This window comes from Esox lucius, chromosome 20 (assembly GCF_011004845.1).
Source record: "Esox lucius isolate fEsoLuc1 chromosome 20, fEsoLuc1.pri, whole genome shotgun sequence".
In the NCBI taxonomy this organism is placed as follows: domain Eukaryota; kingdom Metazoa; phylum Chordata; class Actinopteri; order Esociformes; family Esocidae; genus Esox; species Esox lucius.
In genome coordinates this window covers 7,354,344-7,369,861 of record NC_047588.1, presented here as the reverse complement: position 1 = coordinate 7,369,861, position 15,518 = coordinate 7,354,344, and the positions used below count along the sequence as shown (strand labels likewise).

Sequence of the window (15,518 nt, the reverse complement as noted above, 5' to 3'; positions counted from 1 at the left end):
TATTGTGTGTGTATACCAGTTCTGTGCAGATGAGAAAAAGGCTTAATGAAAGTGCTATGTCTGATACTTATCTTTGTCAGGTGAAGACTGGTTTTACTGGACCAAAGCAAAATAATACTTGCAAAAATAATTGTAGTTTGAGTATCTGCTACAGAGACCAACTGTATACCAGTCTTTAGATATTGCACACACAAAGATTTGGTTTGATGTCTACAATTTCTTTACTTATCTATAACATGTTCTACTGCTTTGGACCTCATCTGTTTTGTTTGCATTTCGCATATCTCAACACTATCAGGTTAGAATGCAATTATTGACACCTGTCTAAAAATGTAGGCAGTCAGGATTTGGGCCAGATCAGGATAAAGGATGTTATGGATGGTGGGGCTTGTACTTTCAGACTCGTATTTACCCAATCAGAATGAAGCTTTTAATAAATGTTGCATTGCCCAACATTTAAATTATATCAGAGGCTCAAATTCAAATTTGAAAGCTGTTGCAAATGTGACAGACTGGCAATGCTGAATTGTCATAGGACAAGACAGGACAAGGTTGATGGGCGCATTGGATTGGATGGGCGGAGATGACGTTTTTCACTCCGTGGTTGTTAGCCACGCCCACTCCAGACGTAGCGCAAAATTAGCCAATCCCCATTGGGATGGCTGCGACTCGGAATTCACGGATTGGCTGGTTTGAAAATAACTGGATACATGATTTTCGCAATTTAAATCCTCATGTTGTTCCGAAATAGCATAAGGGGAACGCCAACTACAGTTATTCTCTAGCTGCGCGTGATAGGTAAGTTAGTTCCATGTTAACTAAACATAAACGATAGATGTTTTTGTGCTAAGTGAAAGTTCTGTGCAATTATCAGAAATGTGAAGAGACTGAAATAATTGCCTTAGATAACTACAGTAAAGGACTGTAAGTCAGTGAGAGAACCTCGCTGGTTAAAGGTACAACGTTTACCAGCCACGGACATGTTCGGTTTAGTTAACATTGTTCAGTGTTGTACTGTACCTCATTTTAGTTAACGTTGGCTAACTAATGTAGTTATCTACTTGTTTGTATGTTAGCTAACATTACTCAGTGTTTGGTGCATTTAAACGTTCAGACCCGTAAAACTGAAGGGTACTGTACGTATGCATTTTCTTTAGTTAGCTATTCTATCTAGGTTTCTGGCTTTAAAAAAAACACTACTTCCAGCACAATAGCTGGTTGACGACATCGCTTTGTCAACTGTCAGAAGTTTTAGTTATCACATGAGTCCCGGAGAGTGGTGATATAAAGAAATGGGGCCTGCAAGTATAGGTTATTAGTTCCTGATCTGGTCATTCCTAACCAGGTAGATAGACTAAACGTTCTGGAAATGTATGTTGTATGAGTTTAAATGTGGCCTATATGAATACTGTCAGTACACGGTTTTTTTTAACGCATCATTTGACGCATGGTTTACAAAAACGGGAGGAACTGCTGGACTTGAGGATGCAGCACACTGTACTAGCAACCTTTTTACTTGTTCATTCGTTTATTATTCAAACGGGACTTTTCAGAGTCAGCTAAGCATTTGGACTGTAAAACAGACATGAATGATTTCGCCTAATGCCTGTTGTCCTGTCCTTCCGAAAACTCGGCTGTTATAACAAGTTTCTTTATATTCTCATTTTAATATGCGCAAAAGTAGGCTTTTTTTCATGGTAATGCTTTTTTTACTCGTTGACGAACAGGATGTTTTTAATGAAGTAAAGCTTAAAGTGGATCAATGATCGTGCTATTGTGAATGGTCTTTGGTGTAGAAATCATTGGTCTTCTCACCATTCTGATTTATACTAGTCACAACAGTGCCCTTGGTTCTACCGGGTTCACAGGTGTTCCTGCGAGCCTTCTGTAGTGTGTACCATTTTCAAACCACACAAAGATTTGCCGCCCATAGTTTAGTAATGCAATAATGTTGTACCCAACAGCTGCTGTTAGTGGTTTACAGTAGAGTACTTTCAATGCAATACAGCATTTCAGAACAATACTGTTTTGATGAAGGTTGTTGGAGATAAATGTGGGTGTTAGCTCGGGTTTGTTGGGAATTACTTATCATACTAAATATGATACTGGAGGAAAGTGGAGAGCTTGTCCCTCGAATACTTTCTGTATTCATGTAAACACCGGAGTAAAAATTGCTTCAGAAAGTGCTGCCTAGCCAATTATGTTTTTTGCAGCTCTGTGGTCTGAATGGCTATGAGCAAATTGTGATGGCTTATCTTTCTCCCTCCTGCAGAACATTATCTATAATCATGGGATCCAGTGAAAGCAAGGTTGCTGTGGCCTCAACACCCAAACCTGACCCCTGCCAGCGCATGAGACACAACCGTGTCGCACAGTTAATTGACCCACGGTCTCCTTCTGTAGAAATTAACCGCACACCCATTCAGGTAATGTTGGGTAACACAGGCCGCTGTTGTGCTCTCTCTTCGACTTCTGTCAAAACGTAGCCTCTTACTTCACCTATGTCTGTTTGATGTATCCTTATTTTATACTTTTGTACATTTACTTAATTCTCTGTAGTTTGTCAGGCTGCACTGAGTTAAATTCTGAGTATGTGTGAAGGGGATTCTGATTTACTTCCTGATCAGACCAAAGATTTGCTTCATATTGACAAATGTTACTGGAGACAACATGGCAGAGATGTGTCTGTGTTCCAGGTGGGCGGCGCTGTCTCCCTGGAGACTGGGTGTCCCGTTCTAGCCACTGACCCACGGTCACCCTCTGTTGACATCACCCGTACCCCCATGAAGGATTCCATGAGGGGTAACTGAGCTGCAGGCTGTGACAGTGTTTTAACTTATTCCATCTGTAAAATGTCTGATTTGCAGAAAAACCGGTTAGTGTGGGAAATTCTGAATTGGACTGCCTGTGTAAAATGCATCCAGGCAGGATTTGAACCAAACCAACAGGGGGCAACAGAGCGCAGGGAATGACATCCTGTGTCTTTAGACATTACTGTGAAAGCAGCACTGGGCCCTGAAACTACCTTAACTGCATTCCGAAGATTGGACTTTGACCTGAGACTTATGCCAACTTGTATTCTGTTTTCTTGTTCCCCAGCAACAGTTGGCTCTTTCGCCCGTCGCCTCGGCATGCTCCTCAACAGTGACTACGTAGAAATAGCCGGCCCCGCGTCTTCCCTGAAGTGTCCGAACCTCGACGTGGAGGACGAGGCAGTGGTAGTGGGGGAGCTGGGCTCCAGCCAGCCCCTTCTTTCCCCTCAGCCATCACAGGTCTCTGATGTGACCCTGTCCCCCCCGACCCTGCCCTCACCTCAGAAGGTGAGCGAGGAGATGTGCCTCACCCAGAGCCCCTTCCTCCTGCTGGGGGAGACCCAGGTGGAAGTGGAGGCCGACCACTCCGTGGAGGAGGCGGAGGAAGCCAAGGAGTCTCCCCTGCACAAGCAGCTGAGCATGAGTTTGATCACTTGCCACAACGCTCCCTACCAAATCTATGCCGAGGTTCACCAGGACAGCCCGGTGTCCCCCGTCCCAGATGATGGTGCCCCCGCCGACCTCTGCAAGGAAGAACCTGACCACTCTTATGCCGTTCCCTCCGAGCCAGCCCAACCTCTGCCCCCTACGCCTAAATCGTCCGGTCTTGCCGTTACAGAGGTGACAGAAGACCCCTCTGCCCCACAGGCGCCCCCCAAGGAGAAGGCGGAGGTTATGGAGCCGGTGGCGCTGGCCACACAGGACTCTCCCGTTAAACCGTTGTCTGCGGGGTCGAGTCCATGCGCGGGACCGCCCCTTCCCCAAACCACAGGGATCCGCTGCCCCAAGTTCGACACCAAGAGCCCCAGTCAGGTGGTGTTCAAACCCCAGTGGCTCGGCAAGGGCTTCGGCGTCACCGGGGTGAGGGCCAAAGGGCGCGGAGGCAGGGGGCCGGCGTCGTCCTCCTCGCCTCTTGCCGTTCGCGTTGGAACCAAAAACATCGGCAACGAGAACCCGGGGCAGTCGGTCAAACCGAAGCAGAGAGGTAGACGGTCGTTTTAAGTGTTCACCTCTTATCGAACTGAGTACTTTATCCATCATTCTGTATGATAAAACCAGCTTGTTATGGATTTGTTTAGGATTCTGGATTTAATCTGTTATGCCAATGTTATAGACATCATTGAAGTGTGACCCTGGTGACTGCATCAGTGTGCCCCTATCCTGGCCACATGTACACTGAGGCACCAATTTTCTCTGCACCGGGAGGCAGCGGCAAGGGTGTAATCGGATGGAATTCTGTTGCCAGGTGTAAGTGGTGGCTGTATCCATGATTAACACTGCCTCCCCAACACCCCTTTGCAGGCAAGGCTGTCTTGGCTGAAGGCCGCTCCCCTCTGCAGATCCTCAAGGAAACCAATTCCCCCAGAGACCAGACTACGCAGGTATTGTTTACTGCTTTTATCCACATTTGTCCTTCTTGCCCGTTCTGGGTTGAATGGGTCTCTTTGGTCGGTTGGGGGAAAATAACAGATGAATGTTTTCTAACTGAATGATGCTGCGCCACCTGTCCAACAGATGAAGCTGAAGGTGTCCACTCCAGACAGAAAGAGGTTGGGTCAGATGGACCGACGAGTCTTAACAATATCCGTGGACAAAGAGAATCGATAGATGGATCTTTCAGATGGACATGCACAAACACTAACTGACCAGTGTACAGACTCCTGAAAATCTTTTTAAACTGTACAGACTTTTTAAACTGCCTTTTCTCAAACTGCTTATTATCTTTCATTGTCTTATGTTCGTTGTCTGACTGTCAGCATTTTATAAATGTCACTTGTTTTTGTTATCCAATTGTATGTAAAATATTTGAATAAATGTAATTTGCTTTTCATTGTCTTAATCTGTCTTTACTGTCCCTAAAATGAAAAAGCCCCCTTCGGGCTGCTTTCAGACAGATTTGGGCTACTCCTTGACAAATGCCAGCTGACTCATTTCATAATCTGTTAGTGAAACTGGCCATTTACTTTTCTAATTTCAGTTATGTTATCAACATGCATGATGAATAGTTTAGAACATCAAGACAGGTGTGAAGCAGTTCCATATTTAAGTATGGGTTTACTATGGGCCCAATTGAACTTCAACATATTGTGGGATTTGTGTCCACGGGTTGAAGTATTTTTAGACTGAGAGGAAGGGCACAGACAGCCGGGTCTTAAACCCCTATCGCCAGGAGGCATGTACGGTCCAGTGCTGGGAGCTTAGGGCTACAGCAAGGCTATGTCACTGGTTGTGGAAAAGGCAGTGTTTTTCAGCATTACCATGCCTCCACAGACCTCAAAGACATGATGTGGTTTGTTTATTTTTGGCAAAGTTATTTGTTGTGTCTGGCGACTGCAGGATATATCTTACGCTCACAAGAGACAAATCTCCGAAACAGAACTTAAATCAAAGTGTGTCTGGATGACACTTGAACACAAAGTGGAGAATGAGGTCTAACATTCTGGAAATCTCTTTAACTTCAGTTTTCTGAATTACTGCTTCACAAAATAAACTTGAATAGCTTCTTTTTTTTTTTACAATCTGGCCAGGTTTAAACCCCTCCCCTTGTCCCCTAGTGTGTTTTTTGTTAGTGCTCAGTGAAACATAAGATCCATTATATAATTCCATCTGGCCATCAGTATCTAACGGTTTACTGAAAGCACTTGTGCTTTTATGGGAGCAGGCCAAAATGATTAGGCCCCAATTCATGGTAAACATTGTATTAAACATGTACATAAATATTGCTCAGACACTAATATACAAATATGCAGGCTAAACAATTTATTCTACTGTAACCATAAAAAAAGAAACTAACAAGGGAGTTCAAACCAAACATCTTGAAAACAAAGATATAATTCACTTCCTGACACATTTTGTCTCAACTCAAATATAAAATCATGTAACAGCCTAGTTATTGTAAACCTACAATGATCTGTGGTCATTCATTTTGTGATGTAATGTCTTGTCATTCAAATATCCACCGCTTTCATTTGGTAGATGCTCTTAACGTCATATGAAATCCTTTAAAAAGGTGGGAAAATATATAACGCTAGAATTCAGTTTGAACCTTGACATAAAATAGTTAATTGATATAACCAGAGTAATTTTCTAGAACATTCCCACCTTTACCACCCAACATTGAGCTGGAAAGGAGAGAAGTAGGAAGAGGATAGCCTTTCATCACAATCCTTCTAATCCAATAGGACTCGGCACAAAGAAAGGCCCTCTTTTATGATGTTTCCTAGTTCCCATCACCCATACATCAATCCCCCATCCCATGGCAGGTGTTCAAGATATTTCTCCTCTATCCACTCTCCTCCCATTCTTTCATTCTGTCTCTTCTCTGGGGGACCTGTTCAGTTCCATATCTTCAGGAAGCTGTCCCAGGATCCTGTGCAGCATGCCATTCCGTCCGAGGAGACTCCAATGCAACTCACCCGGTTGTCATGACCAGCCAGCACACCTAAACAAGGAGAAGAATCCCATCATGCAAAGCGGGATATGTTTTATCAGTCCAATGCATCCACCTTTTTTTCCCCATATCACCGTTCATCCCCCCTACTCACATACCCTCCTTGTTCCTCCAGTTTCATCATTCTTTCCTCTCTCCTTTCATACTCACCCACTCTCTCTCCTCGTACTCACCCACTCTTTCTCCTCGCACTCACCCACTCTCTCTCCTTATACTCACCCACTCTTTCTCCTCGTACTCACCCACACTCTCTCCTCGTGCTCACCCACTCTCTCTCCTCGTACTCCCCCACTCTCTCTCCTCGTACTCACCCACTCTCTCTCCTCGTACTCACCCACTCTCTCTCCTCATACTAACCCACTCTCTCTCCTCATACTCCCCCACTCTCTCTCCTCGTACTCCCCCACTCTCTCTCCTCATACTCACCCACTCTCTCTCCTCATACTAACCCACTCTCTCTCCTCGTACTCCCCCACTCTCTCTCCTCGTACTCACCCACTCTCTCTCCTCGTACTCACCCACTCTCTCTCCTCATACTAACCCACTCTCTCTCCTCGTACTCACCCACTCTCTCTCCTCATACTAACCCACTCTCTCTCCTCATACTAACCCACTTCTCTCTCCTCATACTAACCCACTCTTTCTCCTCGTACTCACCCACTCTCTCTCCTTTCAGCGTGTCCCAGATGTTGACGTTGAAGTCGTCATATCCGGCCAGTAGCAGACGGCCAGAGAGGGACGGCGCGAGGGAGGTCACGCCGCACATGATGCTCGAGTCCTGGTAGGTGATTAGCTCTTGGTCTGCCCTCAGGTCGTACAGCTTGCAGGTGGCGTCATCCGAGCCCGTAATGACCGCGTCACCATTGGGGAAGAACTGAAGGGAGGGGAGAGGGCCGAGGAGGTCAGAGGACTTTTCACATACCCCTGAGTTCTATGCATCTGAATCAACTGCAAGAAGAAATCGGGGGCCTCCATCCTCACCCCAATGGCGTTGATGTCACTCTCGTGGCCGCTGAACGTCTGTCGACAGGTGGCCTCCCGGATGTCCCAGAGTTTGGCCGTGAAGTCGCAGGCCCCAGAGATGAACATCTTGAAGTCTGGGGACACGGCCAGGGACATGCAGTCTCCCATATGGCCCGCGAAGATGGTCTTCTGAGTCCCTGTCTCAATGTCCCATAGAACACTGAAGAGAGGGAGAGGAGAATCCCGTTGTGGAACTGGAATATTCTAGGATTAACAGTGTTCTGTTCTGTGGTCAGTTGTTAAAACCCCATGTACGCTGAATGTTGACATCCTCTTGAACTTACCAGGTGCAGTCACCAGAGCTAGTAATGATCTCACTATCGCTAAGGAAACGACAGCAGGACAGATAACCTGAGCAACAAGAGAAACACTGTCAGAGCACCCAGGAAATGCGACGTCGCAGAAGAGTATAGAAAATGTCAACAAGACCCCATATGACCTCACTTCGAGTTGGTTTCAGTAGCTCCAAGTTGCATACAAATGGTGGCGAGATTGAGCGGTTTACCTGTATGTGCGGCCAGCTCACGCATGACTTTCACGTTGCCGTCTTTGCCCTTGAGGTTGTAGATGGAGCACATGTTGTCCAGGCCTCCGCATGCCACCATGTTTCCAGAGGGCGCGTAGGCACACGTCATCACCCATGACGATTTCAGAGGGATGGCATTCACCTGAGGAGAGTAGGATGGGGATTCCTCACAAAGAGCAGTAGGTGTGTGTGCATTACTGCCAGTGCTTAGTGTATGTGAGCAGGTGTTTGGGATGTTCACCAAAATGAAAACTCATCTGGTATTGACAGCTTAGTGGAAAGCTACTGAGGATGATAGCAGACTATATTATCACTCCTATTTGTCATGTCTTTAATCTGAGGCTGGAGAAATATGTGTCCTCTGACCTGGAGGGAAGCTAAAGTCGTTCCATGTCACCAGAGAGGAAGAGGCGACATTAACTCTTCCCAAAATGTGTTAACTTTAACCAGGTGAATAATTATAAAGCAAACCTTATAATCTATTTGTTTCATTTATTTATTTTTATACTGAAGAACTAAATAAAAAATTATAGTTGAATAAATTAAGAATATACTTTTAGCACTAGTACAGAGAGAACAGAGACAAACTAGGCTACTTGTTGAAACTGTTAGCTGAAATAAATGTGTAATACAAAAATATGGTAGTAGCGATATTGTTACAATATTAAACAAAAGGACTACAGACAGTATCTATTTAATAGAACAAAGACAGTTTTCTTTAATGGAACCTTCTAACGTAAAATATGTTGGGTGGTATACCGCAACAGCGTTGTCTTGGCCCATGACCATTTTCTGTTTTACTACAGCTCTAGTCTAAAGTAAAGGCTGTGTGCATACATACACTGATGATTCAACATCATACATGTCAGCACCTAAACCTTGTGAAATCCCTGCAAACATAAACATAAATTGGCTGTTAGTTTTGCCCGGTTATATGGTCAGGTCTTTCAGGGGGAAAATAATGGAAAAGCTGCAGCTGGTCCAGAACAGAGCAGCACATATTATCCCTCAAAGCACACAGAGCACATTGATGATGACCTCAAAGACAAGAAGAATAATGATGAAGTTATGAGTTTGGATTAGGACTCTCGCCCATATTCAGTTTTAATTATTGTAATGCATTTATTTTAAGTGAACAAAATTCCAGCCCTAATTCTCATTACATTACATTTTTGCGATTTTGCTGACGCTCTTATCCTGTGTACTGTAGTGTTGTCTGCTTTTTACACCTTTAAAAAAAAAAAATGTTACGGGGAGGATAAAGGTCTCAAGCAAATGTACAGGTTGTCAAGGTGATTGCTTGGCAAGTATCAGTTACTCTTTATTTAGAGCGTTTTCTGTCTAGAACCCAGGATTTACGTTTCACAGTCAAGTGACCTGTCCTACTTCAGGCGTATCTGCAGGTCGATGCCATTTAAAAACTGTGTAGTTATTAATCAATGCAAAAGCGAGCTTTTAAGCCTGAGAGGTAAAGTTCACAAATATCCATGCGCTGCAAACAGCAGAACTAGTTTTAAGAAAACTAAAGGACACCTCACGGCAAAGCAAAGAGACACACACACACAGAGTCTAAAACTCACTCTTTAGTGGTGTTGTTTTCAGTTTAAATGTGTGGGTCTTTAGCTGTGCAGATTTTATGTGTATTGTACGTGTTCTCACGTTTGTAAATCTATTAGCCTATGTGTCCGACCCCAGAACGATTTATACTCTGCTGATGGGGCTCCTATTAAAATGTAAGTGTTCAACTGTTGGGAGCACTTGTTATTATAAATACCGTCATTATTGGACATATTCGATAACAACACTGTCCTAAGACCAACATTCTCAACACCAAGACTGTAAAGACCCAGCCTGTTAAGACCCAGCTTCTAAAGACCCAGCCCTTTAAGAGGCAGCTTCTAAAGACCCAGCCAGTTAAGACCCAGCTTCTAAAGACCCAGCCTGTTAAGACCCAGCTTCTAAAGACCCAGCCAGTTAAGACCCAGCTTCTAAAGACCCAGCCTGTTAAGACCCAGCTTCTAAAGACCCAGCCTGTTAAGACCCAGCTTCTAAAGACCCAGCCAGTTAAGACCCAGCTTCTAAAGACCCAGCCTGTTAAGACCCAGCTTCTAAAGACCCAGCCTGTTAAGACCCAGCTTCTAAAGACCCAGCCAGTTAAGACCCAGCTTCTAAAGACCCAGCCTGTTAAGATGCAGCTTCTAAAGACCCAGTTGATTAAGACCCAGCTGATTAAGACCCAGCTGATTAAGACCCAGCCTGTTAAGATGCAGCTTCTAAAGACCCAGTTGATTAAGACCCAGCTGATTAAGACCCAGCCTGTTAAGACCCAGACTGTTAAGACCCAGACTGTTAGGACCCAGACTGTTAGGACCCAGACTGTTAGGACCCAGACACAGCCTTTTAAGACCTAAACTGTTAGGACCCAGACTGTTAAGACACAGACTGTAAAGACCCAATCAGTAAAGACCCGAACTGTTAAGACCCAGACCCAGCCTTTTAAGACCCAAACTGTTAGGATCCAGACTGTTAAGACACAGACTGTAAAGACCCAAACTGTAAAGCCCCATTGCACAATACCTTGTTGGTGGTCAATGTGTCCCACACGATAAGCTTTCCATCCTGAGAGGCACTAACACACAACCTGGTAGAGAAAAACAAGACAAGAGTAGACAGACAGCGAGAAAGAGAGATAAAGCAAGAGAGATAAAGAAAGAGAGATAAAACAAGAGAGACATAGAAAGAGACAGGTGGGAAAGAGACACAGTAAGACAGACAGAGAGTAAAAGATCCAAGGACATGCAGCAATGCAAGACATATAGCAGAGTTAGACAAACAGATATACTATTATATAGTATATTAAATATATTTAAAGAATAAGGCAAGTATATGGCGTGTGTAATAAGGGTGTGTAGTATATGACCAATATCATTTACCAAAGAAAATCAGCCATATAATACACCCCTGAGTTGCCTTACTGCTCTTATAAACTGGTTACCAAGTTAAACAGTTTAAACTTTTGTTGTTTTTATACACGTGATATATGGGACGACATACCACGGCTTATGGCCAATCATGATTCACTGTTTAAACAACCAAGTTTATATATATAAATAATACATTAAATACTATTTTGGACTAACATCAATCTGCCTTTTCCATAACGCTATGTCATGGTGGCAAACTAATGCTAATGCACTTCCTTCTACTGCCAGGTGTTTACAGCACATGTGATGGGGATATTAATGATGATGATATTGGGTACTTTGTATTTCTATTCAGACCCACATGGGTGATTGCTAATGTGTATGCACATGCTTTAAATTAATTTACTTTTAAGGGATCATCAAATTGTATTGTACTGAAATAGAGAGGCCTTATTACAGAACCTCTGCCCCATATGCACTGTAAACTAAGCTAAGATAATTAGCTTACTAACTTGCTACAACTGAGAGAGAGAGAAGATTAAGTTAAAGGAAAGAGGACAAAATAGGAGGAAAAAGAGTCAAAGTTTAGTGCCAAATCTAGTTAAACACCTTGAATGTACATGAGCTGATTCATCCACTTAAAACAATCTATTGGATTGCAACACCAATCCAATTAACCAATGAACTTGCAGCCCTATGCCAGTTTGAAACAATTTGTTGTCATAGCAATCAGTTTGACTGAATGGATGAACTGATAAACAGATTTGGATTAAATGCGCATTAATGGTAAAATAAACAGATTTGTGAATGATAGAACTGATTAATCAATTATAATATAAGGTTAAGGAGTGCAGGATAACGTGTGTGAAGTGTCAGTGTTTACTTTGAGCTTGTGGCCCAGTTTGTGTGTCAGAAAACGTCGGCGTTCCTGTAGGTGTCTGTGTGTGTATTTACTTGGTATCGGCGCCCCAGTGCATGGCATAAATCTTGGCCAGATGACCCCTCAGCGTCTTCCTGGTCTTCAGCTGGACACGTCCAACCACAGACATCTCAGCGGCCACTTCCTGCAAGGTGGTGTCCTGCACAGCCTTCCGAGCCTCCTGCAGAGGAACGGTTGTGTACGGTCAAGCTATGGTCCTCACAACAACAGTGCTTTTATTGAATGGTTAATGGTTAAACTCTCCAAACGCAGGTCGTGTTCAAGGTGGGTTACTGTGCACCTACATCTACTCTCCCTGCTTTTGGAAAAATAGCGTGGTCAGGGGTGAGATGTATGGTCATAGCTGTGGTCAGGTGATGGTAGTTTTTGGAATAACTTTACGCCTTACTGTCCAGAGAATCAGAACACTTGAGGATATGTCTTCAGATTATGTTCATAACCATTATCATCACTGGGGATCATAATTCAACTTTTAGGCTGAAGGGCTAAATAATAGTTTGGCACAGTGCTAGCATTATGTGATCCAAAGAACCCAGACAGGCAGGATATGGATTATCAATAGATAGATTAGATGGATAGATGGTAACTGACAGTGATCTGATCTTTGAGGTTTTCTGCCTCCTTTCGCAGCTCCTCCATTTCGCCCATGGCAGCGGTTGTTTGGCGTTGTCACCGATGGAGACAGGTAGTGAAATCAGGTATGCAGATGTAATTTTGGCTAAGAGAGGGAGAAAAAGAATATGTCTTAATGCTTTGTTATAACGGTGATGCTAATTTTGCTGTTACCAATTTACCTGTGCATGGCAACCCATCAGTGTGATGTTTGTGTGTCACAAGCTTTTCAGATTGAGGTATAACTTATCTTTTGGCTTTTGTTTAGGTGCTGTTTTGCAATTCAAACCTCCCTCAACTACTTTGCAAACCAGCACAAACAAACATGTGCACACACACACACAAACACATACACACACCCATAGTCAAACAAGTTCACTTGCAAAGACACACACGCACACATATACCAATACACTCACGTACTCACACTCATAGTCAAACAAGCTTGCATGCACACGAAGACACGCACGTACAAATACATGACAGCGTGCTGGTGCTATGAATAAAAAAAATTAACATACATTCATTTCCTCATGAGTTCGGTAGAAAAAGACAAGTTAATATTCTACATATGGAACACACATTCCCACCCAGATTGTAAACTCAAACCAGTATGGTGTGACATATATCCCTTTCCTCATTCTAATATCAAGTCAACAGACACAATATTTACTTGAACATCTTCCTAGACATACAGTAGACTAAGAACTTTCCGATGGTAATTTAGCCCCAAGTAGCCCCAAGTATATTTTTGGGATTCCGGTGACACTACATTAGAAAGCTTTAACAATACTGTTAAAGTTATGGTCTGAATCATTCTTTTCCCATTCACCACAGTACACATTTTTTACTGAATGTGAAAAGTAAATATCAACAATCCAAAATATCTCTGTCACATTATCAAATGAGACACTTAAACGTTAGCACAGGCGACAAACTGTAGTTGTATTTGAAAATGTACCTTGAAACACTAAACATATTAATTACATTATGACATTTCCCAAAAGTTTTTGATGGTTTAAAAATAGACAGTTCTAACTTTATCTTACCTTTAAAACTAACAGGAGGAATAACCTTTATCCCTTGGTTTTATCCTGTGTCTGCCGCAATCACTCTCTTTGTCTATAGTTGTCTAAAGTGTCTCTGACAAACCTCATGACCAAATGTATTTGCCTCTCATTTGTTTGAAGAGAAAATGAGAGGGAGAGCGAGGAGGCAGTAACTATAAGATTGTCTTTCTAATTGTTCCTGCCTCTCTCTGTGTACCTGGCTACTGTAGATTCGGTGGTGAAAACACTTAATATAGAAATGACTAAAACAATTAACCCTAAGGCGATTGCGTCCATCTCAAGTTAGCTTCCCTCATAGGTGACTTGACCTGTGACCTGAACCAGCCTTCATATGATATAGGCCGTGTATTTGGTTCCCTGAGAAAATTACTTTTATAAATAGTACTAACCCAATAAAACAGGACCGTTTTAACAAATGAGTACAGTGTTTCAACTGTGCTATTGCCCTTTGACACGCTGTCCCTGAGACCCCGGCCTGCCGTCGCTGAATGTGATTAAATGGCTGCTAGAGGTTGTCACAGAGTGGAGCGCATTATCACAGAGAAAGAGAGAGATGGCGGGGGGTTGTGTGTGTCGAAGCGACGCAGGAGAGAGTGAGTTTAAATCCTAACGGCTGAGATTTTAAGGGAAGCCTTTTGAATAAAATCTACTCTCATCCGATTACTGACTGCTCTTTGCATCTGGGTAAGAGATGGCATGAGGGAGGGGGTGATGGAGGGATGGGGGGCTGGTGGGGGCGGTGGAGAGGGAGAAAGATGGGAGAGAGTTGGTGCTGAGGATTTAGGCTGGAGTGGGTGACATGCGCATGAAAGGGGCAATGAACTAGAATGGAAGTTTGCGATTGGAGGAATGTATGAAACTATGCTATTTTTCTACCAATTTATTTATTGGTAGACATACTACTACTCAGATTGGGATAAGGTTTGGATCATTGTTATGGTGTTTACCAAGCCTTCATGGAATGTCTCTTATATTACTGAAAGGGGCTGTTGACCAAACTAACAGTATAATTTGGCAAGAAAACAGGCCTTACTCAGAACCTTTACTAGTACCCATTTAGCCACGATTTGCATGAACACGAGGTACCGTGTCTCAGCACTTACGATGTCTATAAACCTGCCGTAGTGTTGACGCAGGCAGAGAATCAAACGTATCAAAATGAATACCGCACTGGAGATTCTGCACAATGGTCTTAAAAAACCACAAACAAGTTATGTTATCATTGACATTATCTCAGTCGGCTAACAACCCGGTCAGAAGATGAAGCGGATGTTAGCCTTCGGAATAATTGATGAGACGTGGAATATATTTCATGCATTATGCATTATGCTATTAAACCTACGTAAAAGTATTGCACTAAAAACATATAAAATCCAAGTTGAAGGATGTTACCCCTGATTTCTCAAAGGAATCTACCAGGCTTTTATTCCATACCATGTTGTAGGATATTGTATAGATGTTATGGATTTATCGATTTAACCTTTTTTTTGTCTAGTCTGGTGGTAGAAAGTTTTCACTTAAACTTTATATACTTTATATATAAAACAGCTACATTCAATCTATTAAAAAAAAATACTTTTCAGTCACCCAACTTTAATTACACATCTTTTCACGAACAAATACTATTAAACATAGAAAACAACAGTTGAAATGTAAAAGATTAAGAAAAACAGCAAACAGACTGTCCACTCACCAAATAAGTCCTCCAGTGGGTTTCTTAGCCGTTTCTCACTTTTCAGTTCACTTTGTTTTGTTGTCATATGCTTAAACCTCTTCTTTCACCAGATTTTCAGATTTTCATTCAGTTTTCCTCTGCCACACAGAATTGATATTCCACTCTCTCTCTACTCTGCTCCTGTGAGGAACAGATGAGGATTGGCACGGATGAAAAAAGATCAGGGATGATGGGATAAACCCAGTGATGGAGAGAGAGAGAGGGG

General features: G+C 43.0%; 2 protein-coding genes across 5 annotated transcripts; one reads left to right on the top strand and one right to left on the bottom strand.

Annotated features, from left to right (window-relative positions):
* Positions 1-695: 695 nt before the first annotated feature.
* cdca3 (cell division cycle associated 3) lies at positions 696-4,863 on the top strand. 2 transcript variants are annotated; one of them, XM_010900835.4, is made up of 6 exons: positions 696-798; positions 2,273-2,426; positions 2,697-2,802; positions 3,100-4,017; positions 4,335-4,414; positions 4,548-4,863. In XM_010900835.4, the coding sequence occupies exons 2-6, from the start codon at positions 2,289-2,291 to the stop codon at positions 4,638-4,640; spliced, it is 1,335 nt and encodes a 444-aa protein (XP_010899137.2). In that variant the 5' UTR covers positions 696-798; positions 2,273-2,288; the 3' UTR covers positions 4,641-4,863. The 2 variants fall into 2 exon arrangements, with proteins under 2 accessions (XP_010899137.2, XP_010899136.2); XM_010900834.5 differs by lacking the exon at positions 696-798 and adding an exon at positions 806-956.
* Positions 4,864-5,715: 852 nt separating this feature from the next.
* Positions 5,716-15,518, bottom strand: gnb3a (guanine nucleotide binding protein (G protein), beta polypeptide 3a). Of its 3 annotated transcripts, none has more exons than XM_010900829.4 (10): positions 15,272-15,518; positions 12,488-12,614; positions 11,911-12,056; positions 11,469-11,477; positions 10,610-10,673; positions 8,012-8,174; positions 7,791-7,857; positions 7,465-7,666; positions 7,141-7,357; positions 5,716-6,474 (listed from the first exon to the last, which is right to left on the bottom strand). In XM_010900829.4, exons 2-10 carry the CDS (start codon positions 12,542-12,544, stop codon positions 6,368-6,370), a joined length of 1,032 nt encoding a protein of 343 aa, XP_010899131.1. In that variant the 5' UTR covers positions 12,545-12,614; positions 15,272-15,518; the 3' UTR covers positions 5,716-6,367. The 3 variants fall into 3 exon arrangements, with proteins under 3 accessions (XP_010899131.1, XP_010899132.1, XP_010899133.1); XM_010900830.3 differs by lacking the exon at positions 15,272-15,518 and adding an exon at positions 13,558-13,655; XM_010900831.4 differs by lacking the exon at positions 11,469-11,477 and having other exon boundaries at positions 15,272-15,516.